Source organism: Phacochoerus africanus, chromosome 5, assembly GCF_016906955.1.
Source record: "Phacochoerus africanus isolate WHEZ1 chromosome 5, ROS_Pafr_v1, whole genome shotgun sequence".
NCBI lineage: Eukaryota > Metazoa > Chordata > Mammalia > Artiodactyla > Suidae > Phacochoerus > Phacochoerus africanus.
Genome location: NC_062548.1, coordinates 84,836,052 through 84,860,302, shown reverse-complemented (window position 1 = coordinate 84,860,302; position 24,251 = coordinate 84,836,052). Strand labels below are relative to the sequence as shown.

Sequence of the window (24,251 nt, the reverse complement as noted above, 5' to 3'; positions counted from 1 at the left end):
TAATATTTAAAAATCTTACTTTAAAATTGAGAATAAGTCATCTGTTACACAGTAAATACTATGTAACAATAAATAGTTATGTCAAAGTGGTGGTTTTTCAACGTGTTATTGAACACTCTTCTGTTAAAAAAAAAAAGTGACCTGCAAGTCTGGCCACTTTCTTCAGAAAAACTTTTCAAACAGAAGTAAAAATGTCTGCTTTATAAAGCCATCCAAGTAAATTTCTATTTCCTTTTTGTAGGTTCCTATTCTACTAATGCCAAAGGAATCATCTTTATATCTACAAAAAAATAATTTAGTTCTTTTTGTATAATGGTATAAAGCTAATAGAATCTAAAGGCAAGAAAATCTTAAGAGATGGCCTTTCAAGGTAAACTTTGCTTTTCACAACCCTGATGAAGGAAGAGAAGCAACTCACTATCTAATACTTTTAGTTTAGTAGGGGACATGGCACTTAAAAGTTCTTCAGTAAAATATAATTCATTCCTTTGAAAACATCCTGTGTAAAAGGGGGAGGGGAGGGGACTGAACTCTATGCAAAAAGGAATTTAAAGGGGAAAAAAGTCTCCCAAGTGTACTTAACTGTGTTCTGTGTTACGACTGAAAGGCCCTACTATATGGGACATACACAGTGAAGATCTTTTACTTTTTGGGTAATCCTATTCAAGACTGAATCAGTCTTACTTGCAAAACAAAGAAACCTCACAGCACCAATAGCATATTTGTCACAAAGTTCAAAATGACTGCTTTCTCTCTTGTTTAGGCCTTACATGGATAATTATAGTGGCCTACTAATTGGTCCTCCTACCTCTGGTCTTTGTTTTCTCAAATATAATCCTCCACCACTAACACCTAAACTTCGTTTCTACAAGTCCAGAAAAGGTCTCAGTTTGTTGCTTTAAAACATTCCATGATAATAGCAATCCATTTTACAAAGAATAAAAACCTCTTAGGGTCTTTTGTTGCATAGATTACAATCTCCCTTTCACTCCTTATATTTGAATTACATTATACTCACTCTCCCAGTTTTTCAATCATGCATTTACTTTTCTGTGACTCCATAGTGCTCTCTTCCCTCTTTATCAGTAGCTAGACCTAATTTAAACAACTCTGCTTCTGCAGAAATCTTCCCCAAATTTTTGTTTCCTATGTTCCTTATAACACACTGCAGAACACTAGCATCCTCCTGGAAAACTGAGGAATTCTTAAAATTATCTTTCTTTTAAACTGGCAATACAGTGCTAACATGAAGTAAAAGGTCATTAAGCATTTAAGGCATAAAATTTAAAAGGTGAGGAAATGGAAGTTCCTGGACATCTTTACTGATTATTCTGCTTGAACAAAAGGCAGGTTTCTTAGGAAGTTAAGAGTGAACCACCACAAGAGAAAGTAGGTCATTGGGAACAGACGTCTCAATTTGGTCATTCATGACCAACCATATTTTAGAAACATAGAAAGAAGCTACTTAACATTCTTGGGAAAGAAAGAACAGTTAGCTTAACATAAGGAAAGTCACCACTATTTTATTTGCCACTCAACCTCAAAACTAATGATTCTTCCAAGAAAGAGTTGATGGTGCCCTGAAACAGAATTGAGGCAGTGGAAATAAATTAAGCGGACAACAGGTCAATGGATGCCTGTGGAACGTAAGTGGAATCGTCAAGTAAGCAACGGGATATACGAGTTTGGAACTCAGAGAACAGGTTTGGGCTGGGGAAGTAAGTTTGTAGGTTATCACTAAAAAAAGGTGTATTAAAGTCAATTCTTCCTTGGACTAGTGCATCGGGTTACTACTGCTTTTTCTGTTCTTACAAAACAAACCTATTACCTTCAAAATAAAAAGACATTAGTCTCTCCCTCTGCTTAAAATACTTCAAATGTCATCTACTTTACTCTGAGTAAACTGGAAACAGCTTGCAATGGCCAGTTTGGATTTGCTTACCTTTTCAATCTCATTCCTCTCATGTCACTCTCCCATTATCTTCCACACTCTACTTACTAGCAGCTCTCTAACAATTCCCAGACCTGCCTACGGAAGCCCTAAATACCAAGGGCTTCAGGAATCAGTTTACTCTATCCAGATCATTCCTCATTCTCTTCTTTTAGTAAACTCCCTTTCATCCTTGAAAATCAAATTACATATGGTCTCCCCCAGAGAAAACCTTCCCTGACCAAATATATAAATAAGTCTCTATCATCTGTTCCCAATAATAGCACGTCATGTTCATGTTTCATGTTTGTGTTTCATTCATAGCAGCTATCTCTACCTGAAACTATTCATCTGTTAGGCATGTCCATTAACTCTTCCCCACAGAATTCAGTGAAGGCTGAAACTGTGCCTATTTTGATCCTTGTAAAATAACACTTAAAATTGTAGCCTGGGATGTTAGGCACTTAAACAGTTAATGAATGAATACATGGGTTCCTAGACTTTATTGCTTTTAAGAGATTATTGAGAAAATTATTTTCTACTCAATAGAAGATAAGATTTTGTGAAAACGAAATGACAGAGTCACCTCACTATCTTCGACTGCCACTTTTCCTGAAGGTGGTTTAAATGATGCAAGCATCTCTAATAAATCAAAAAGAGTAGTTAAATGAGGTTCTTGTAAAAGCAAAAGCATCGGAATGTTGTCCTTCTGAGGGGGTGGCAGACAAGATGCTGGCAGCTGAACACCTTCCCCTTTCCGTTCTCTCCGTGGTGCACCCAAAGAAACAAATACCATCTATAAAAACAAGCAAGAGGGGAAAAATCAACATATAATTAGACATATCAAGTTTTTGGTTTAATAAATCTAAGCAGAAAATTACTTCCCTGACAAGGTTAATATAACAAAGGCAATGACAACTATTTTAGAACCATATCTTCAATTACATAACTATGACCATAACAGTCAATAGACAATTAAAACTCAAACCACATTTATGTGTACCTGCATATCCTTAAAACCAAGCTCGTGAAGTGCTTTCTCATCATAGTCTGTTGTTAACTCATGTCCAGATGAAATCATCCTCACAGGTCCCATAAGGCCTCCTTTAAAACAGCAGAAAATTTAAGTGAACATTTTTATAATACTTAACTTATTTGCTGACATGAGTATATGGTTATAGCAATTAATTCCACTGGGCGTTACACTTAAATATAACTCCTGAGCAAAGTATAAATAGTGTTAAGCATGCTTCCTGAGCTATTTTCTGTTGTCTGGGTTTAGCTTCAGGCAGTAAACATTACAAGAAAATCCTCCTTTAGCACCTGCCTAATTAGATCAATTCCTGCTTGCTTAATAGTATAAAAAATTTTACGATTAAAAAACCCTATGGAGCTTTCTGGGAACCTGCAACATTTCCCCTCAGCAATACATGGAGTAGGAACAGATTCATTAATGCCACAGTTCACAAGTTACCAGTATCTATTCATAATGATCAGAGTTCTCTCTTTGCTGTTATTGCCCATCAAAACGAAATAAGATAGATTATAGGGAAGAAAAAAAACACAGTTCTGACATGGAAAGAAAAAAGATGAGATACAACATTCTAGATTATGGTAACATCAATGAACTCAACAGACTGAGGCAATTCATTTCTAGGCTGCATTAAAGTGCTTTGACTTTGACTTCATTTCCCATCATCATCCCTACCTAAACATGCTTTAGCCACCCAAGTATGTTATTTCGTGAAAGCACCAAGCATATTCCCATCTTGCGGTCCAAGACGTATCTTCCCAGGAATTCACATGGATCATTTCCAGAGTTACTTCAAGCCTCTCATCAAATGTGAGATCTAAAAAGTCCTCCTCGGAGTTCCTGTCATGGCGCAGTGGTTAATGAATCCAACTAGGAACCATAAGGTTGCGGGTTTAATCCCTGGCCTTGCTCAGTGGGTTTAAGGATCTGGCCTTGCTGTGAGCTGTGGCATAGGTCACACATACACTCAGATCTGGCACTGCTGTGGCTGTGGTACAGATGAGCAGCTACAGCTTCGATTAGACCCCTAGCCTAGGAACCTCCATATGCTGTGGGTGCGGTTCTAGAAAAGGCAAAAAGACAAAGAAAAGAAAAGAAAAGAAACAAAAAGTACTCCTCCCAACTAATCAATCTAAGGAGCTTTATCTCATTATCAACCCCTTACTTTGATCTTTCTTTCTTTAAAGCACTTATTAGCATCTGAAAATATATTTAAGTATGTCTCTCCCCGCCTGCAAAAAAAAAAAAAAAAAAAAGCCCAGCTCCACAAAGGCAGAAATTTTATTATGATCATGGATATATTCCCATCATTAGAACAGCAGGCATTCAAATTAATTACTCTTTCTTTTTTTTCTTTTGAGGGCCACACCCTCAGCATATGAAGTTCCCAGGCAAGGCATTGAATCGGAGCTGCAGCTGCCAGCCTGCGCCACAGCCACGGCAACGCCAGACCCCAGCTGCATCTGTGAACTAAGTGGCAGCTTGCAGCAATACCAAATCCTTACTTAACCCAATGAGTGAGGCCAGGAATTGCACCTGCATCCTCATGGATACTAGTCAGGTTCTTAATCTGCTGAACCACAGTGGGAACTCTCAAATTATTTACTGTTTAACCCATGAAAAAATTTTAAAGAAAATGCTTGACTAAGGAAGAAAATTGAGCACAATGATTATATATCTGATGAATAAATTAAACTCAAATACTGTTAAATTTCATTAACTTAATGTAGGAAAATTCCATTGGACCACCATTACAACAGCTATTTTCAGGAAGAAAAGGACTACTGCTTTCCATAAAGACAAATAACATTTAACAATTATCTTTTCCCTCCATTCACATAAAAAAACTCTATCAGAAAATATTTCAAACACAGGGAAGGAAAATGAGTTCTTTCAGTAAGATTCATTTCAGTAATTTTCCTTAAGTGTAACCATCATATAGCTAACTGTTGTGTAGCAAAATCTACGATTGTTTCCTTTTTCATTATTTCTAAGACTAGAAACCCTGACCTCGGCCTCGCAATGGTTTGACAAATATCCAATCCTATTTCTTTTGAATTTTCCTAGAGTTTATTGTGTGTGTGTGCATGTGTGTAAAAAATACTTTAAATTCATCCTGAATATTAGAAACGGGTTTTTTCTTTCTTCCCCTAAACATGTCATATGAGACTACTTCTTTGTTATCTATTGCTATTTACTTAACAATTCAACAGATCATATTAGTTTTTAAATGTATAATAGAACATTTATTCATTTATTACTCTTTTGAATTTTCCTCTCAGAACTTGTTATTTTTTAGTTTACTCACAATTATTAAGAGTAATTTTATCCAATTTGAAATAAAAATTCATTCAGATTTAGGTAACATATTAAGAAAGAAATTAACATTGCATCTCTACAACAGAGATGTACAACAACATGCTAGATATTACCACTTTTTCAAGTGTTAGTGTATGTCTCAAAAAGTTTTATTCTCATCATTCCTCAAAGACCTCACATTAAGAGAAACCTAATTAAATTTTTTATATAGCTACAAAGCACTTGGTTTCTTTTTTTCATTCTGCTTTTTAGGGCTGTACCTGTGGCATATGGAAGTTCCCAGGCTAGGGGTTGAATCAGAGCTACAGCTGCTGGCCTATACCACGGCCACAGCAACGCAGGATCTAAGCTGTGTCTGTGACCTACACCACAGCTCAGGGCATCGCAGGATCCTTAACCCACTGTGCTAGGCCAGGGATCAAACCTGCATCCTCATGGATACCAGTTGGGCTGTTTCCGTTGAGTCGCAACAGGAACTCTCACTTGATTTATTTCCTATTCTTCATTATATTACCAACAAATTATGAGTTCCCTCTTATGATACTAATGTTTTATCCATTATTTCATGCAATAAAAAATTAGTGCTTAAGAAAAAAAATGGGCTACTACATGAACAGAAATTTTATACTAAACTTTTAATACTTTGACAGATTTTTATTAAATTACATCTTTACATTATTGAGATATCTTATACAATCTATGATTGTTGATCCTTCTATAATAGTGACATGAAATATCCTTAGTGAAAATGTCTTGCCAAAAGTTCCCATTATGGCTCATCAGGTTAAGAACCTAACTAGTATCCATGAGGATTCAGGTTTGATCCATGGCCTTGCTCAGTGGGTTAAGGATCCGGCATTGCTGCAGATGTGGCTCAGATCTGGCATTGCTGTGGCTGTGGTGTAGGCCAGCAGCTGCAGCTCTGATTTGATCCCTAGCCTGGGAACTTCTATATGTCGCAGGTGAGACTCTAAGAAGAAAAAAAAAAAAAAAAGGGGTTACTAAAATAGTATCAAGTTGATTTACTTCCTAGTTTGTTAGATACCCTAAACATGGATGACTTTGTTTTAAAACAACTTAGATTGCTAGTAGTTTAGATTTTGGGTATGTGAGATATGTCTATACATTGTGTATATAACATTACCTTCCAATTATAATGGTTGAATTGATTTTTACAGTTAACTGAAATTTTTAGTTGAATTGATTTTCACAGCTTTCTATCTTCTACTACATTTTTCTTTTTTGTCTTTCTAGGGCCGCACGTGTGGCATACTGAGGTTCCCAGGCTAGGAGTTGAATCAGAGCTGTAGCAGTTGGCCTAAGTCACACCACAGCACATTAGATCTGAGCCATGTCTGTAACCTACAGCACAGCTCATGGCAATGCCAGATCCTTAACCCACTGAGGGAGGCCAGGGATCAAACCCATGTCTTCATGGATACTGGTCAGATTCATTTCTGATGAGCCACAATGGCAACTCCTATCGTCTACTGCTTTTGAGAGTATCTTTTGAACTCCTGAATTCTTAAGTGAATTCTTAAATGAACTCGAATTCTTAAATAAATTGCTTGTTTCTTAACAGTTCTGGAAAAAGTTACTGCCTTAAAGAATGTAAACGCTCTCTTTTTTTTTTTTTGTCTTTTTAGGGCCGTATCTGCAGCATATGGAGGTTCCCAGGCTAGGGGTCTAATCTGAGCTGTAGACGCTGGCCTACGCTAGAGCCACAGCAACGTCAGATCTGAGCCGTGTCTGCGACCTACACCACAGCACACACCGGATCCTTAACCCACTGATCAAGGCCAGGGATCGAACCCACAACCTCATGGTTCCTAGTCGGATTCGTTAACCACTGAGCCATGACAGGAGCTCCAAAAAATGTAAACTCTTAAGGCAATGACTATTTCAAAACAAGAAATCTTAAAAATTCTTAGGTTATGATGATATATTAGACAACACACATCTAATTTTTTACTGTTTGAAACTGTAATAAATTAAAAATTTTTTATAAACATCTGATAGGGAAAAAAAAGAAATAGACAATACCAAGTTTTTAAGCTGAAATCCAATGAATTTACAGTAACAGAAAGACCTCAAAAAGTTCTATTTTAAACCAGAGATAAATTTATAATCTATAATCTCATTTATACTGATTTGGAACAGGAATAAGATCACTTATCAAAGGAGGGAAAGAGAAGTGGGAACAAAGTGGGAGAAAGGGAAGGAAGGAGCAAAAAGAGAAGGAAAAGAAAAAAAGAAGAAGAAAATAAAGGAAAGGAGAAAAGGAGAAGAACAGCATCTCAGTGGGCTGTGAGACATTAACAATCTGAGATACATTTAATTAGAGGCCCAGAAATTATGTAGATAAGTAAGGGAAAAGAAAACTATGTGAAAAAATACGTAATTGCTAACCTTTTTCAAATTTGGTAAATATTATAAATACATGGACCCTTAAGAAGCTCAAACTGCATAAACACAGAGACAAAAACACAAGAAGGCAAACAAGTAATCAAACTACTGAAAATCAATTTTAAAGAAAAAATACATAGCCTATTATACATGGAGGTCATTAACAACAAAGACTACTGTATAGCACAGAGAACTGTATTTAGTGGCCTATGATAAAACATAATACAAAAGAATATTTTTAAAAAGAATGTGTCTATATATGTATAATTGAATCACTTTGCTGTTTAGGAGAAATTAGCACATCATAAATCAACTATACTTCAATTTAAGAAATCTTTTAAACCAACCACAGTTACAAAAAATACATTGCTGGGAGTTCCCATTATGGCACAGTGAAAATAAATCTGTGGATTCAATCCCTGGGCTCACTCAGTGGGTTAAGGATCCAGTGTTGTAGTTAGCTGTGGTGTAGGTTGCAGATGAGGCTGGAATCCAGCCTTGCTGTGGCTGTGACACAGGCTGCCAGCTGTAGCTCTGATTCAACCCCTAGCCTGGGAACTTCCATATGCCGCAGGTGTGGCCTTAAAAAAAGCAAAACAAGCAAGACAAAACAAAACCAACCTAAAACAAAAACAAAAACAAAAACCACTGTTTACAAAGGATTAAAGATAGGAAAAACTATAAGCTTTCAGCCAGAAAGTTTGCAAGCCAAATGATAATGGGAAAACTTTTATAAAAAATTCCTGAAAGAAATTATCTTTTTACTTCAAATTCCAATCTAGTGAAAATTTCCATCAAAAATGAAAGTCAAAACCAGAGTTCCCTGACAGCTTTTCAAGTTTAAGGAGCTAGTGTTGTCACTACTGTGGACTGGGTCACTGCTGTGGCGTTTATTAATGTGGGTTTATTAATCCCTGGCCCAAAAACTTTTGTATGCTGCAGGCACAACAGCCCTCCCTCCAAAAAAAAAAAAAAAAAAAAGGCAAAACAAACTTCTTTTTCAGACATAAAAAACTTGAGAAAATTCATCACCAGACTTGCAGTATAATTTTTTTTTTCTTTTTCTGCTGCCCCCACGGCATATGGAAGTTCTGGGACCAGGGATCAAGTTTGAGCCACATCAGCAACTTACACCACGTGTACGCCAATGCTGGATCCTTAACCCACTGCACTGAGCCAGGGATCAAACCAGAGTCTCCACATAGACAAGGCAGATCATTAACCCTATGTACCCCAGGGGGAACTCTAGCATAAACATTTTTTAAAGGAAGTTCAATAGAAAGCAGAAGCAAAAAGAAAGCAAGTGGAAATTACAATCTATACCTAAGAATGAAGAATGCCAAAGTCATAGATATAAGGTTAAAGATGAGATGAGATTAAAAGAAAATAACTAGGTAATTAGGTAAACATTCTAGTTAAAATGCAAGCACCATGCATCTGGATTTAAGAGTCAAAAAAAAAAAATAGATGTTAGTTATATAAAAAGCATGACAGCAAAAATGAAAACCTCAATAGAAAGTTGCAAAATAAAATTTATAACATCTCTCAGGAAATTAAGACTCAAAGAAATGAAATACAGGAAAGGAAATAAGGAATAGTCCAAGAGATGAAACATGTAGAAGAATAATTTCTAGAGAGAGAGAGATGATAAAATAGAAGACAAAAAACCATTAATTCAAGAAAATTTACCCAAACTTAAAAAGACACAAGTTGCCAAACTAAAAGGGCCCTTTAAATACCTAAATAGTAAGGTACCCATTACAACTGATGAAAACAGATACATACTCAGGCCAACTATGGTAAAATTTCAGAATATTAGGAACAAGAAGATAAATTAAGCTCTCTCTCAAAGAAAAAAACTATCAAAAGTCAAAATGGCTTCAGAATAACACCAAAAGGAGAACCAAGAAACAAAATGGAGCAATACCTCAAATATTCTGAAACAAAATTATTTCCTACCTAGGATTCTATACCCAGCCAAATTACCATTTAGAGTACGAAAAAAATTACAAATACATTCTTAATTATTCAAAGAATCAAAAACCTTACCCCACAACAACCTTTTCTCAAGAAACTACTGGACAGGAGTTCCCATTGTGGCTCAGCGGAAACAAACCCAACTAGGATCCATAAGGATGAGGGTTTGATTCCTGGCCCCACTCAGTGGGTTAAGGATCCAGCATTGCTGTGAGCAGTGGTGTACGTCACAGACGCAGCTTGGATCTGCCAGTTGCTGTGGCGTATGCTGGCAGCTGTAGCTCCAATTCAACCCCTAGCCTGGAACTTCCATATGCTGCTGGGGCAGCCCTAAAAAAAAGAAAAAAAGAAAGAAAGAAAAAGAAAAACTACTGGACAATTGCTTTGCAGATCAGGAAAAAAAAAAAAGTGAATTAGTAAAGGCATGGTTTATTGGAAACAGAATATTCAACATAGGAAAAAGAAACAAAAATAATTACCAGGAAAATGAGAAAGCATATCCAACTGCTATGCATCAGATCTGGAGGACAATCAACACGATCAGTGTAACTAGAAAAATGTATTACTGAGGCCCACTGAGACCAAAAGCTCTGCTGCCTTCATAATACTTTCTCTATCTGAGGACTGAATGGTGAATGAACCTTGCCCAGGTTCTTCTCTGTACCTGGACCATCTTAACCATATGCAAGTGAAGTGTCTGCTCTCATCTTCAGGTCCTACTGCTTGAATGAGCAGAAGACATTCATATGATCTCACACAAGCAATTGTTTTGGTCTACTCCTGAGAGCTAAAGTAGGTCATGAAGAGATTAGAAAAAGACTCTGACTATATTTTTGTTGGCTGTTTCACCATTTTGTCAACATCACAGCACTAAGATCAGTCTTCAATGTGCCAAGACCTATACTTGAGAATTTTCCCACTGATAAACCTCAGATGAGGCTTTATATTGATCTTCAGGTAAGTACCTTCAGAAAGCACACCCTCTTTGGGTTGTTTTCGTCAAATGATGCCTTACGTAGTACCGCTCTTAGTGGCCATACTCCTCTTTTCCTTAATTCATCAAGTTTGTGCAGGCTTATCTATTTCTCAGAACTAAAACATTCTTTAGGAGGTAAAGAACACCAAAACCAAAATAAACCCTAAACACGCATGCGCGCGCGCACACACACACACACACACACCCTAAAAAATGAAGATAGTGTTGAAGTGGAAAAGGATGATATCAGGGAGGGAGGGACACACTAGCTTTTAATAATGTTCTAGTTCTTAATCTGGGTGGTAGGTACACTGGAGGTTTTCATTATTATTAATTTCATATTATCTTCCTTAGGTACAGTATATTTCAACATAATAAAAATAGATTTTTTTGACTTGAAAATTCCATAACTAGGTAGTTAGCCAACTTACATAATATATATATTAAGGAAATTCTCTATTAATACTATAATATCACAAGAAGAGAAACAACCTAAATGTCCATTAGTAGAGAATAGGTAAAATAAAGCATGGTAACACCCTATTATAGAATAAGCAGATCTTAAAAAGAATAAGGTAACTTTCATATGTACTAATAAACTATTGAACACTACAAACAAAGGGTAGTAGCGTATAAATGGAATGCTACCATTTATGTTTTAAGCATACAGTTGACCCCTGAACACATGTTTGAACTGTGCTAATCCATTTATAAATAGACTTTTTAAATAGTAAATACTATAGCACTTAATGATTCCGAGCTGGTTGAATCCCCAGACGCAGAACTATGGATATGGAAGAACTGTGAGTATGGAGGACCAATTTTAAGTTATACATGAATTTTTGATTGTGTGGAGGGTTGTTACTCCTAATATCTTCTTTTCTCCTGAAGACTACGTAAGAACATCTGCCTCAGGAGAAGAGAAATGGGAGGTTTAGAGACAGGTGTAGTAAGGAGACTTTCCAACATCTATTCTTCTACCAAGAATACTTTTTTTTTTTTTTGGTCTTTTTGTCTTTTCTAGGGCCGCACCCACAGCATATGGAGGTTCCCAGACTAGGGGTCCAATCAGAGCTGTAGGCACTGGCCTACACCAGAGCCACAGCAACACCAGATCCGAGCTGTGTCTGCGACCTACACCACAGCTCACACCAACACTGGATCCTTAACCCACTGAACGAGGCCAGGAATCAAACCCACAACCTCATGGTTCCTAGTTGGATTCATTAACCACTAAGCCATGACAGGAACTCCCTTATTAATTATTTAAGAACAAAATTTAAGATGTGATATACTTAAGATACATATGCTTTCATCTTAAACATGCTGTAGTAAAATTGTTGGCTCCTTACTAAAGAATGCCAAAGAAGTATCACTCTGCACTTAGGCAAGTTAAAAGTACTAAAAAGAAACTTTTAAAACTTTAGGATTTTTTTTTTAAAATATGTATTTTGCCTGTTATAATTTCAGACCTTTAGATTTTAAGTAAAAAATAACATAATTCATGGATATTCTTCTGATCAGCTCCTATTTTATGTGCTATGGGAAGACACTAAAAATCCACCACTGGCTAAACAGTAAGGGAGGAATCAAAAATACCTTTCAGGACCATATGAAAAATTTCTTAACGTGGTAACTTCTTTGGAGGGAAGGGGAGGTGCACGGATGGAATTTAATGCTGTATTGTTTTCATATGCTTTGAAAAACCCAAACTCATCAAAATAGCTAAAAAACTTATTAGGTAAAACTGGGTACTAGGTAGTTAGTATATGGACACTTAAACCCACATCGCTTATCAAATAACCTCCAAAAGTAAAATTTTTTTGAGAAAAAAATGCAGACAAGTGTTTGCAAATAACGTCTAAAGAAACCATTATTCTTGCCTAAGAATCAATGGCACTATACCCAAGGGTAGGGGAGAGATGGGGGGAGCCATGCATGAACATGGTTGGTAGTCTTCAAAGAAGTAAGGTTTGAAGTTGACATATAATAGAACCTGGAAAATATGAAATTTGAACTGGTGGACTTACCAGGAAACTCTCCCTTTCGGCTGCTTTGACCAAACTCCTGAAGCTGAGCTTGTTGATTTATTTGTTCTTTCTGTAAATTTTCATACCAATGAGTTACTTCAGCCCTAAGATCTGCTACCTGGTCACTAGGATACATTTCAATAGTCATCTGAAATATGAGATGCAACCAATTTAAAAATACAAAAAGAACATATATTGGAACTGGGAAATGTTATCAATTTGGAAACTAAAACTATGTCACTACCTTGTCAGGAAGTCCAGCTGGCTGGCATACAACCCTTAGCGGCAGAGACTGTTTGTCACTCAGTGCTTTCAAATGACTACTAATGCCAGTGCCTTCAATTTGCCACTGTCTGAGATGATATGCAAACCTAAAATACATAAAAACCACACATAGGAAGCATATAATTTTAAACCGTTCCAATATTACGTAAGTTTTTACTATTTTACAAGATGAAAGAGTCCAAAAAATGTCCTAACATTAAGTTCAGATTCATCATATGGAATCTAACTTGAATGTATAAATAGCTAAGAGCTCCTTAAAAAATAGTTTCCAAGAGAAATTACTGGGGGTAGGGGGGAGAAGAGTCCCATTAAGAACATTATTTTTTTTAAAAGGGGGAGGAATAGGCTGGAGGAGAGTAGCAGAGGCAGGAGGAATTTAAAGAAACCAACTAATCCAGTAAGTAAAATGGCAAGCTGTCATTCCTAATTTCAAGAGGAAAACAAGTATTATGAAATATTTTCAAAGACAGAAATGTATTCTGGTAAACACATGTTAATAACCAGCCTAAAAACCTGAAAGCTGACTCCACAACTGCTAAAATCATAAAATGAATTATGAAGATTAATATTTCAAAGGAGACAGGCATCATGCATGATGCTTGCTAAATATCCGTCAATTTTCTAACTGATTTTCAGTTGAAGACAGGATCCATGGAACCTGAATTTAATTAAGAAAAAAATTATCAATCTCTAAAACTAATAAGCAATTCTGAAATAAAAGAGTGCAAATAAGAGAATAAATGTACTTGATTTCCTAGAAGTGATTCAATGTTCAGCTTCTACAAGCAAAAGAATGATCTTAATCTTTTTGTCCTGAGGGGGTTATCTTGTGCACTATACAATGTCTGGCTGCGTCGTCTACCTACTATATGCCAATAGCATGGTCTTCTCCTTTAAGCTGTAATAATCAGCAATGTCTCTAGTCATTACCTCATGTTCCCTAGGAAACAAAATTGCTTCTGGTTGAGAACCAGTGTTTAAGCTTATAACCTTATCTCTTTTTAAAAAGAAAACCCTTTTAAAAATATGTATTTTTAAATTTTCTCTTTTAATATAAGGAATACACAAACATAATTACTACTTTATATTTTCATTTTATAAATGTTAGGCAATTTTAAATTAGGATTAGCACTAAGCACATTAAACACTTGAAATTACAATGATACTACACAAAGATTTGCATGGAAATTCCTAATATTTTAAAACTAGCTCTTAGTTTTTGAATACTCAATTCTATTTCTTTACTGGCAACCCACAAGTATTTATATAAATTATTTAACACCAACATTACCTTTTAGAGTAAAACGTGAACAAATACAAAGATTTCTATCAAGGATAGTACAAACATTTTTTTTGAATTGAAAAAAAATTGTACAGCTAAGAAGGGATTTTTGAACTGAAATTCATTAAACTTATAAAATGCATCACTGACTCCTAGGAAACAATACATTTTAAAAGACTTTTGAAATAGGTGCTAATTTTTAAAATATGGGTAACACTATACGAAGACTAAGGGCTTGAACCAACAGGACCTTTTAGTTTGTTATTTGTGGACCCTGCAGCACAGAGAAATATTAGAAGAATACTTATCATATCATTAACAGTAATTATCTCTGATAGGAAAAGATAAATTATAGAGACGTTGATATTTTATAATATTATCTAAGTGTAATATCTGAATTTTATGAGTACGTATTAATTTTTTCATTAATTTGAATAAGACATATGACCACATTTGCTTTTTATTTTTAGCTTTTAAAGTGGTAAGTTATGAGGCAGTATTAAGTTTCTGTGCAAAAAAACCTTAGAGTTCCCTTAAACATTCTTTAAAAACGCAAGGAACCATTTAAGTAGAATTTCTACAAATTACAATCATAATCAAAATAAAGAATTCTGTAATGCCTACATGTTTTAAATCATGGAGCCATGTTATTATAAGGAATGTGTAGAAATTTCTCTGTTATTCAGTATTTCCTGATATTTTAAGCAAAATGTCACTGTATCAATTATATAAGTTTTTCATTATCAAACTAAGCTCTGAAGTTGAAAAAAGTTATTAACAATTTTTTCAACAGTTCTTTGTACTTTCACATTTACTCATGATTTTTAACAAACAGAATTTCTTAATTAAAACTATCTACTCACCTTTCAATTCAGTCGATATATTCATAAATGTTAATTTGCTTTATTTCTGTATTACACAGGGTATGTCTAAATTAATTATACAGATATTCATTAACACAGAATTTTTTGATCATGTTTCCATGGTAAATGGAAATTCAAAATTAAAATACTGTCTCCTAGTCCAGGAAGAAAAAAAAACAGCAAATGAAACAAATGACTCAAATTGATTCAACTATGAGAGATTATCTGATGTTCTTGGTGAGGGTTTCAGTGAAACCTTCTTTGGTAGCTGTGTTCTGCTATCTCAATCACAGTAATACTTTCTTAGAGATGGAATCCTGTCTAGAGATTCTTATTCATGCACATGTTCTCAGAGTGTTATGATTTTTAAAGCTTTGCAATATTTACCAGGAATCCATACTGCCTATTCTGTGGTGAAATGGTACATATCATGATAAAAATTACTTTCATTACTAACTCTTCACTTTTGGTAAGTTATGCTTTCTACCTGCCCCCAAGAAAACCTTCAGTTTAATTTAAGAGTACTTTTGGACATATCAGCAATTTTTAAAAAGCCTTAAATTCATTCTAATAATGTATTAAAAAATTACCTTCTCCTAAATGCTTCCAGATGTGTCTTCAGCATAAGAAGTCCTCTTTCTATAACTGTGAGACTTGAGTGTGATTCCTGTTCAAGACTGCTAGAAGCTATCATTAGACTCTCCATACACTTACTAATAAATTCTTGCTCCTTCTCCAAACCCGTTTTACCTAAAAAATCAGATATTTAGACATGTATATCAATCTCATATTCTTGTTTAGGTATATTAAGGAAAAAAATTACACCTAAATAAGAAATACTTACATAAAAAAAATTACCTATTAGACAATATTTCAAATCACTCACCATTAATATAATAGGAGTTAATATACTGGATAGCTGCACGACTGACATCACCAGACTGTGCTCTTAAAGCAATGCCCCAAAATTGGTCCATACCACAAAGCTAAGAAAGAAAAATATGACATCTATAAATGGTATTATTTGTCAATGTAAATTATTAGGAGACTGAAGCAACAAATTTAAAAGTCATACAATACTAAAGAATTTTAATATCCTATAAAGTATTTAAAAGAAAAATCCTAATTACTTAGTGTTATTAACTAATACTAAATAGCAATAAGGATAAAAGCCTTGAAAATTTCCTCGATTACTGAAATCTATTTGTACTGGTTCTAAAAATACTTATATATCATCTAACTATGTATGTGTTTAACATTTAACTCAAAGTCATGACAACATAGTAGGAAAAAAACCAATCCTCAAAACATGCTGCAAAGGGATAACAACACACATATATTAACATAACACGTTGATGCTTTCATCCAACTAAGTCATTGCTTTCAGGTATTCACAGAAAATTAAAAAGATATGCTAATTCTGGAGTTCCCATCGTGGCTCAACAGAAACGTATCTGACTAGCATCCATGAGGACGCAGGTTCAATTCCTGGCCTCACTCAGTGGGTTAAGGATCCAGTGTTGCCATGAGCTGTGGTGTAGGTCACAGACATGGTTCAGACATGTTGCTGTGGCTGTGGCATAGCCCAGCGGCTACAGCTGATTCAACCCCTAGCCTGGGAACTTCCATATGCCATGAGTATGTCCCTAAAAAGCAAAAAAAAAAAAAAAAAAAAAAGATACGATAACTCAAACTGTCACTGAAATTTATGATGTTAACCATGAGATGAAAAGAACGTTCTCACTAAAAAGTACAGAAAAAATGAAGAATAAAAGTTCTCAAAAGTTGAGCAGGGTGAAGAAAAATAAACCGGTGACAGAACAGCCTTAGTATTTACATTATCTACTTAAAGAACAGTATTATCTTTAGAGAATTATTACTTAGATAAATTAGATCTGTCTGGTTGTGTGAAATCACCAAATTGAAACTTATCACAGTGCTATCAAACTAAGAGTTAGGACCAAAAAATTAAACGCAAAAACAGAAGTTCCCATGTGGCTCAGCAGGTTAAGGATCCAGCAATGTCACTGCTGTGCCCCTCTTACAGCTGTGCATGGGTTCAATCCCTAGCCCGGGAACCTCTGCATGACGCAGGTAAGGCCAAAAATTGAGAAAGAAAAATTTAAAAATAAAAGCAAAAACAAAACAAAATACTATTAAAATAAGAAAAGGTAGGGAGTTCCCGTTAGGGCACAGTGGTTAATGAATCCGACTAGGAACCATGAGGTTACAGGTTCGATCTCTGCCCTTGCTCAGTGGGTTAAGGATCCGGCGTTGCCATGAGCTGTGGTGTAGGTTGCAGACGCAGTTCGGATGCTGCGTTGCTGTGGCTCTGGTGTAGGCCGGCAGCTACAGCTCCGATTGAACCCCTAGCCTGGGAACCTCCATATACCGCGGAAGCGGCCCTAGAAACGGTGAAAAAAAAAAAAAAGAAAAGAAGGTAGGAAGACACTATGAAAGTGTGTTAAATATAGTTAAAATTATTCTTTACCACATGGATTAACATCAGTTTTCTCTACTTTTCTCTTTATAAGACACTCAATCTCTAAAGAAAATTAATGAAAAATGTGAGCAGATTCTGCATAAACCAAAGCTATCATTATTATTAAACTGAAATGTCCAATAAGGAAGGCTTTCAAATTAACAGTCTACATCAGGGGAGTCCAGGAATGAAGAATTCAACAAAAAAATCACACAGCCATCCAATAAAGTAAATGGAACTCTAAGCCATTAGAGATTAGCAGTTTGTGAATCTTCAGTTAATGAACTGATCATTATGCCTCATGGTCAGAGATGAGATAGGTATATTCTATTCCAGAACAGAAATCACCAAAAGGAACTCTGTAGTTACCTAAGAGCAACTAAAAGCTTGGTTACTATAAATGCCATGACAATCAAATTTTCAACAAATCAACCTTCTACATGGCAAAGTCTTTATTAATCAAGGAAGGAATAATTAGTTATGTTAATTAGCTTATAATTAACACACAATATAATAATTTCACGTATATAGCACATTGGTTCAATATATTTATACAGGATGAAATAATCACCACAGTAAGAGCAATTATCATCTGTCAAACACAAAGTTGTTAATATTATTGACTATATTTCCGATGTATACATAATACCCTTGTGACTTTTTACTTTATAGGTGGAAGTCTGTATCACAAGTTTTCATTAAGCACAACCAAGGTTATCTTTAGTAATGAAAAATCACCATCTTTGTTTTGTAAAATTTTTAAAACCTAAAGATAAAAACTTTTTAAAACCTTAGAAGAAAAGTCTCCATACTTAGTAGATTCAATGCTTGGTAGACTATATGATTCAGTAATCTGAGATTACTAAAAAAAAATTCCACAAGCTGACCTAATAAAATAACAAGCCTTAATCCATACCTCAGAGTTTGAACCACCATCATAGGCACTGGTAGCCAATCGAGCCAAGTTACAGAGATGCTGAAACAGGTTTAAGCCAGTCATGCTAATCGTTTCAGGTTTTAGCTGGGGCATCTTCAAAAAAAATTTTTTTGAAAATAGTTTTAGTGTCATAATTAAATTAGATTTCATTTCACTGGATTTAACACGACAGACTTAACAAACCTAGTTTTACTAAAAACACTGCAGAATAAAACACTTCAGCTCAGATGTTTCATGATAATTTAAAAACAAATAATTTTTTAAAAATGGGTGATAATTTTGGAGTTCCTGTCGTGGCTCAGTGGTTAATGAATCCAACTAAGAACCATGAGGTTGCGGGTTCGATCCCTGGCCTTGCTCAGTGGGTTAAGGACCCGGCGTTGCCATGAACTGTGGTGTAGGTTGCAGAAGCGGCTTGGATCCTGTGTTGCTGTGGCTCTGGTGTAGGTTGGTGGCTATAGCTCCGATTGAACCCCTAGCCTGGGAACCTCCATATGCCGCAGAAGCGGCCCAAGAAAAGGCAAAAAGACAAAAAAAAAGGTACTAATTTAAAGAAAATTTTATTCATGTCATAACTGAAACCTAACATGTTACATTTTTTAGATGAATATAGACACAAATCAGAGGAAAAGAATTTTATTATTTATTGTATACCTACACCATACACATTTATAAGATGCGTATCTTATACATGTATACAGCTTGTATCGAGTTAGAGCTTGAAAAAAACAAAATAAGATAAACAAAAAGATATTAGAGCCTTAAATTGTCATAGCTGAAGGGCCATTTGTAGTTCTTTTTTTTTTTTTTTTTGCTTTTTAGGGCCACACCCACGGCATATGGAGGTTCCCAGGCTAGGGCTCGAATCAGAGCTACAGCTGCCAGCCTATGCCATAGCCACAACAATGCAGGATCTGAGCTGCGTCTGCGACCTACACCACAGCTCCTGGCAATGCGGATCCTTAATCACTGAGCAAGGCCAGGGACTGAACCCACAACCTCATGGTTCCTAGTCAGATTTGTTTCTGCTTCTCCATGATTGGGAACTCCCGTACTTTTGTCTTAAATCTCTAAGCGATTAAGTTTATATTACCTACATAGAAACAATCTAAATGTATACTGACAGATGAACAGATTAAGAAGATATGGAAATATATACACAATATGGAATACTACTCGGCCTTAAAAAAAATAATGTATTTGCAGCAACATGGATGGAAAAAGACTCTACTAAGCAAAGTGAGAAAGAGAAAGCCAAATACCATATGATATCACATATCTGGAATCTAATATATGGCACAAATGAACCTTTCCATAGCAAAGTTCATGGACCTGGAGAACAGACTTGTGGTTGCCAAGGGGGAAAGGGGGAGAGTGTGGGATGAACTGGGAGTCTGGGGTCAATAGATGCAAACTATTGCACTTGGAGTGGATAAGCAATGAGATTCTGCTGTATAGCACAGGGAACTATATCTAATCACTTGTGATGGAACATCATGGAGGATAATATGAGAAAAAGAATGTATATATATACATATGACTGGGTCACTTTGCTATACAGTAGGAATTGACAGAACACTGTATATCAAGTATAATGGAAAAAATAAAAATCATAAAAAAGTTTGTTACCAAATTCTTCATGTATTTAATTCTACCACAAAGATGAGAGTTCACAGAGAGCCTTCATAATCTCAAAAATTAGCACAGAAAAATACTAAAGTCTATTGCTTTATTATCATTGATGTTTTAAAATTAAAATGGAAAACTATACCAGAACCAATTGTGGCATCTGATAAATAAAAACAAAAATTGGCTAGATGAGTATCTTTAATATCATGACAGCACCTCCTAAAAATGCACTTCACGGGAATCTACAAACATGAAGAATGACTTCTATTTTCCAGAAGACTGGCTAAAACCACAACCATATAACTAAGGAAAGAGTTGCAGAATACAGCTCTCATACTAGCAAGTGTGGGCACCAATGCCTGAAAAATTTAACTACAATATTAATAATGATTTCTAGAAATAAACATCAAAAACCCACCATATTTCATATTTGTCTTTATCCAAGAGTTATTCTAATTACTGTTAGCTGAAGTACCTTGGCTAGGGAATATATTTTTATAAATACAAACCAAGTATTCATTTAGATATAAACATTGGAATACAAAGCAAAATCTAAGGAGCAAAAATTATATAAGGATTGCTAAAAATAATTTATTTATTTATTTATTTATTTATTTATTTATTGTCTTTTTGCTATTTCTTGGGCTGCTCCTGCGGCATATGGAGGTTCCCAGGCTAGGGGTCGAATCGGAGGTGTAGCCACCGGCCTACGCCAGAGCTACAGCAACGTGGGATCCAAGCCGCGTCTGCAACCTACACCGCAGCTCACTGCAACGCCGGATCATTAACCCACTGAGCAAGGGCAGGGACCAAACCCGCAACCTCATGGTTCCTAGTCGGATTCGTTGACCACTGCGCCACGACGCGAACTCCAAATTTATTTTTTTAAACAAGTATGTTGAAAGAAGAAAAAAAATTAATACCGAGTTTATATTTCAAGAGAGAAAAAGGAAATTAAAAAAAAATAATAATCCTCTTGACAATAAAACTGTCAAGAGGAGTTCCTATTGTGGTGCAGTGGAAATGAATCCAACTAGTATCTATGAGGAGGCGGTTTTGATCCCTGGCCTCACTCAGTGGATTAAGCATCTGATGTTGCCATGAGCTGTAGTGTAGGTCACAGATGCAGCTTGGATTCTGCATTGCTGTGGCTGTGACATAGGCTGGTGGCTACAGCTCTGATTTGACCTCTAGCCTGGGAACTTCCATATGCCACAGGCATGTCTCTAAAAAAAGAAAAGAGAGGAAAAAAAAAATGTCAAGAAATAATATTACCTTCTCCAGGAAAAGATGTTTGTAGGTTTCCATTCCCATAGCATGTTGATCTTTACTTCGAACTTGATTTAAAAACCAGTGGAGTGCATCATCGTAACACTCAGAATCTTCTACTAAACAATGCCATAAAATATCAACTTGTTCCAAACTTAACCCTAGATAAAAATTACAAAATTTAAATCATGGTACATATAACATTTTTATCTGAATTAAAGGTACTGAAACACTAATAAATACAGAAATATAAAGGAAATATTTCACACTATTTTATAAAAGTATTTCATAAGAGATTTCATATAATTTATGCTTTCAAATATAGTTAACTATACTCCTCACATAAATCATCTAAAAAACACAACTTATATAGTATCCTAGAAGAGCCAGTAGGTCTGGAAAATCACTTTACCTAAAATATGAAAGTATTTTTGTATTATAGTAAACATGATTAAAGGGAGGCAATCACCAAAGTCCAGTTTGTTCTCATGTTTTAAGGGTTTAGAATGGATTGGATAAATGTTCAAAGCTCATTCTATGACAAAGTACATAAACAATAAATGCCAATAAGCATTATTTTTGTAAACTAGGAAAAAAAGGATCCTTCTGATTAATAAAATAAAAGGCAACTGACTAAAACAGAATAGCAACCCATCAGGGGAAATGAATAGCTGAAAAGTCAATCTAATAAGGAAATCTGTATGGTACTTTGACCCAAGTATTAGAGATTTCCAAAGTATGGCAAAAGGAATCACAACTATTCAGAATTAAGAAGAGGCATTAGGCAATTACAAGTCTGAATATAGGTAAGTGAGTCAATCCAAAAGAGAAGAATAAAAGAATCATAGGCATTTCTACAGTATATCATAAGGGCTTCTCAAGCCTGGGCTTATTCCCCAGGACTGGAAAGCATTTAAAAAGATAATAGAATCATAAGAAACCTCTTTCTCTCTCTTAGGAAAAGTAGATGAGATCCAGAATACAAAAAACAAAACAAAACAAAAAAACCCAACAAACCCTCAGAAATTATTTACCTAGAAGCAATATTAGTTTAAAGCATTTGATCAGAAAAATACATCCCATCAGTTCCTCACAGAAATAGTTAATGTATAGATTATTTGTTCTAAGAATTTGTGCCCCGGGAGCCAATATAAAAAACTAGAAACAATCTTCACTGCCTATTATAACTTCAATACATTAAGTAATTAAGAAGAGAGATAAGTGAATAGGTGAGAGTCCTTTAAAAAAAAAAAAAAAAAAAAGCCTCCGGGTTAATTACAGTAAACTATATGGCAAAACGAAAGTGTATAAATCAACAATACACATTCAATAGGCAATGTATAAGCTAAGTATTAACTTCTCAAATAAAACTTTGGAGTAGCAATATTATCCCTGACAGGAACCGTGCCAGTTACAGAAGTACAGTTATGATGTGGGATAAATGAAGTTTTCAATTTGACTATCTGGACAGCAGCTACTGAAAGCCCATACAAAAAGAGTATGTCCTATGCTCACTGGAATGGGAACAGCAAATTAAATTATTCAAATATTGAAAAGAGTGATTAACATTTTCCAATGAAAATCTATACTCAACAAACATGAAACTCAATGGTCATGTCAAGTTATTTATGCTGACAATATTTGTTTTGGTTTGACTTCTTCATGTCTAAGGTTGCTTTTTTATATTTTGTGTTATTTGTCTCTTGTATATTAGCAGTCATAATGGGTATAATAAAGACTAACACATGAAACAGAAGTTTCCTATCAAAGAAAGGTGTCTTCATTTTGAAATTTCTTGGTTTCACAATGTTAGTGGCGTTTGTTACAAACAGCTTGACCTAAAGAAGAAATCATACACTTTAACAGTAAGATAAATGCATGGCGTTATCTCACGCATAGATATGGACTTAAGAGTCATGATGACACCCTTCTGAGGCTAGTAAAACACTCACCAGTTTGACTATATTAACCACAGTTAAAGAAAGACAATGTCCTTCTAACAAACGAGATTTTTTTGACATGAAAAGGAAGAGTGTGGAACATGACAGAATACAGTCAGTCTAGCAAGAGATAATGAGCCCTGGCCAAAAAAAATTAAGCTTCCTCCTTTCTTGTGAGAAAACTGAACATGTGGATTTGGAAATGGTCCACACTCTGAATATATCAGACCAATCTCTCTTTTTTTGTAAAGATTAATTGCTAATAAAATTGAGTTTGAGATTCATCTAAATAAAACTATAGAGTCTCTAATTCTCTATCCCCTATGATGTCAAGCTATTTTGGATAAGATTAGCCCTTATCCAAACAGTGGATAACTGTGGAACAGTGGCTGTTTCCAACCGAGTGACAGGAAGATTCTATATCCAAAGGTAGGTAATTAAAAAAATACAGTCACCCTAACATGGTATGTTCTCCTATCCCAAAGATTTTGTCTTGAAATGAGCCAATTCACCACTAAGAAACTGGCATTTTAGGAGCCTGAAGCAAAAATGTGTCAGAGACAAGCTCCTATTGCTTTACATAACTGAGAAGACATTCAGTATTGAGAACAATTTGATCACCACAGAAATCTAAAGGCCTAAGTGCATTTAACTGGGCTCTTTCAAGAGTCAATACGGATCTAAAAACTGATTTAAAAACTTACTGAAATGATCAGGTGATCCCAGAGTTGAAAAGACACAAGTTAAGAACTGCAGTCGCACTTGAACTTCGGCACTATGGCTGTACCTATATTTAAAAGTCAATAAAATAATTAACTGAGAGATCCTTTTTTTGAATTATTTTTAAAAATTTAATGGCACTAATCTTAAATTATACTAATGGCCCTAATCTT

At 35.2% G+C, this 24,251-nt stretch overlaps 1 protein-coding gene across 5 annotated transcripts in view; it reads right to left on the bottom strand.

The window, feature by feature from the left end:
* Positions 1-24,251, bottom strand: part of USP34 (ubiquitin specific peptidase 34) — a 256,844-nt gene that overhangs the window by 109,722 nt on the left and 122,871 nt on the right. For 4 of the 5 annotated variants that reach the window (XM_047781997.1, XM_047782001.1, XM_047781996.1 and 1 more), the window contains 9 exons: positions 24,063-24,145; positions 21,425-21,579; positions 18,500-18,613; positions 15,988-16,087; positions 15,692-15,851; positions 12,916-13,042; positions 12,672-12,819; positions 2,934-3,034; positions 2,517-2,726 (listed from right to left, as the gene is read on the bottom strand). In XM_047781997.1, coding sequence (XP_047637953.1) covers positions 2,517-2,726; positions 2,934-3,034; positions 12,672-12,819; positions 12,916-13,042; positions 15,692-15,851; positions 15,988-16,087; positions 18,500-18,613; positions 21,425-21,579; positions 24,063-24,145 — 1,198 coding nt within the window. The remainder of the gene's footprint in view (positions 1-2,516; positions 2,727-2,933; positions 3,035-12,671; positions 12,820-12,915; positions 13,043-15,691; positions 15,852-15,987; positions 16,088-18,499; positions 18,614-21,424; positions 21,580-24,062; positions 24,146-24,251) is intronic. The other variant, XM_047781999.1, reaches the window with a different exon arrangement.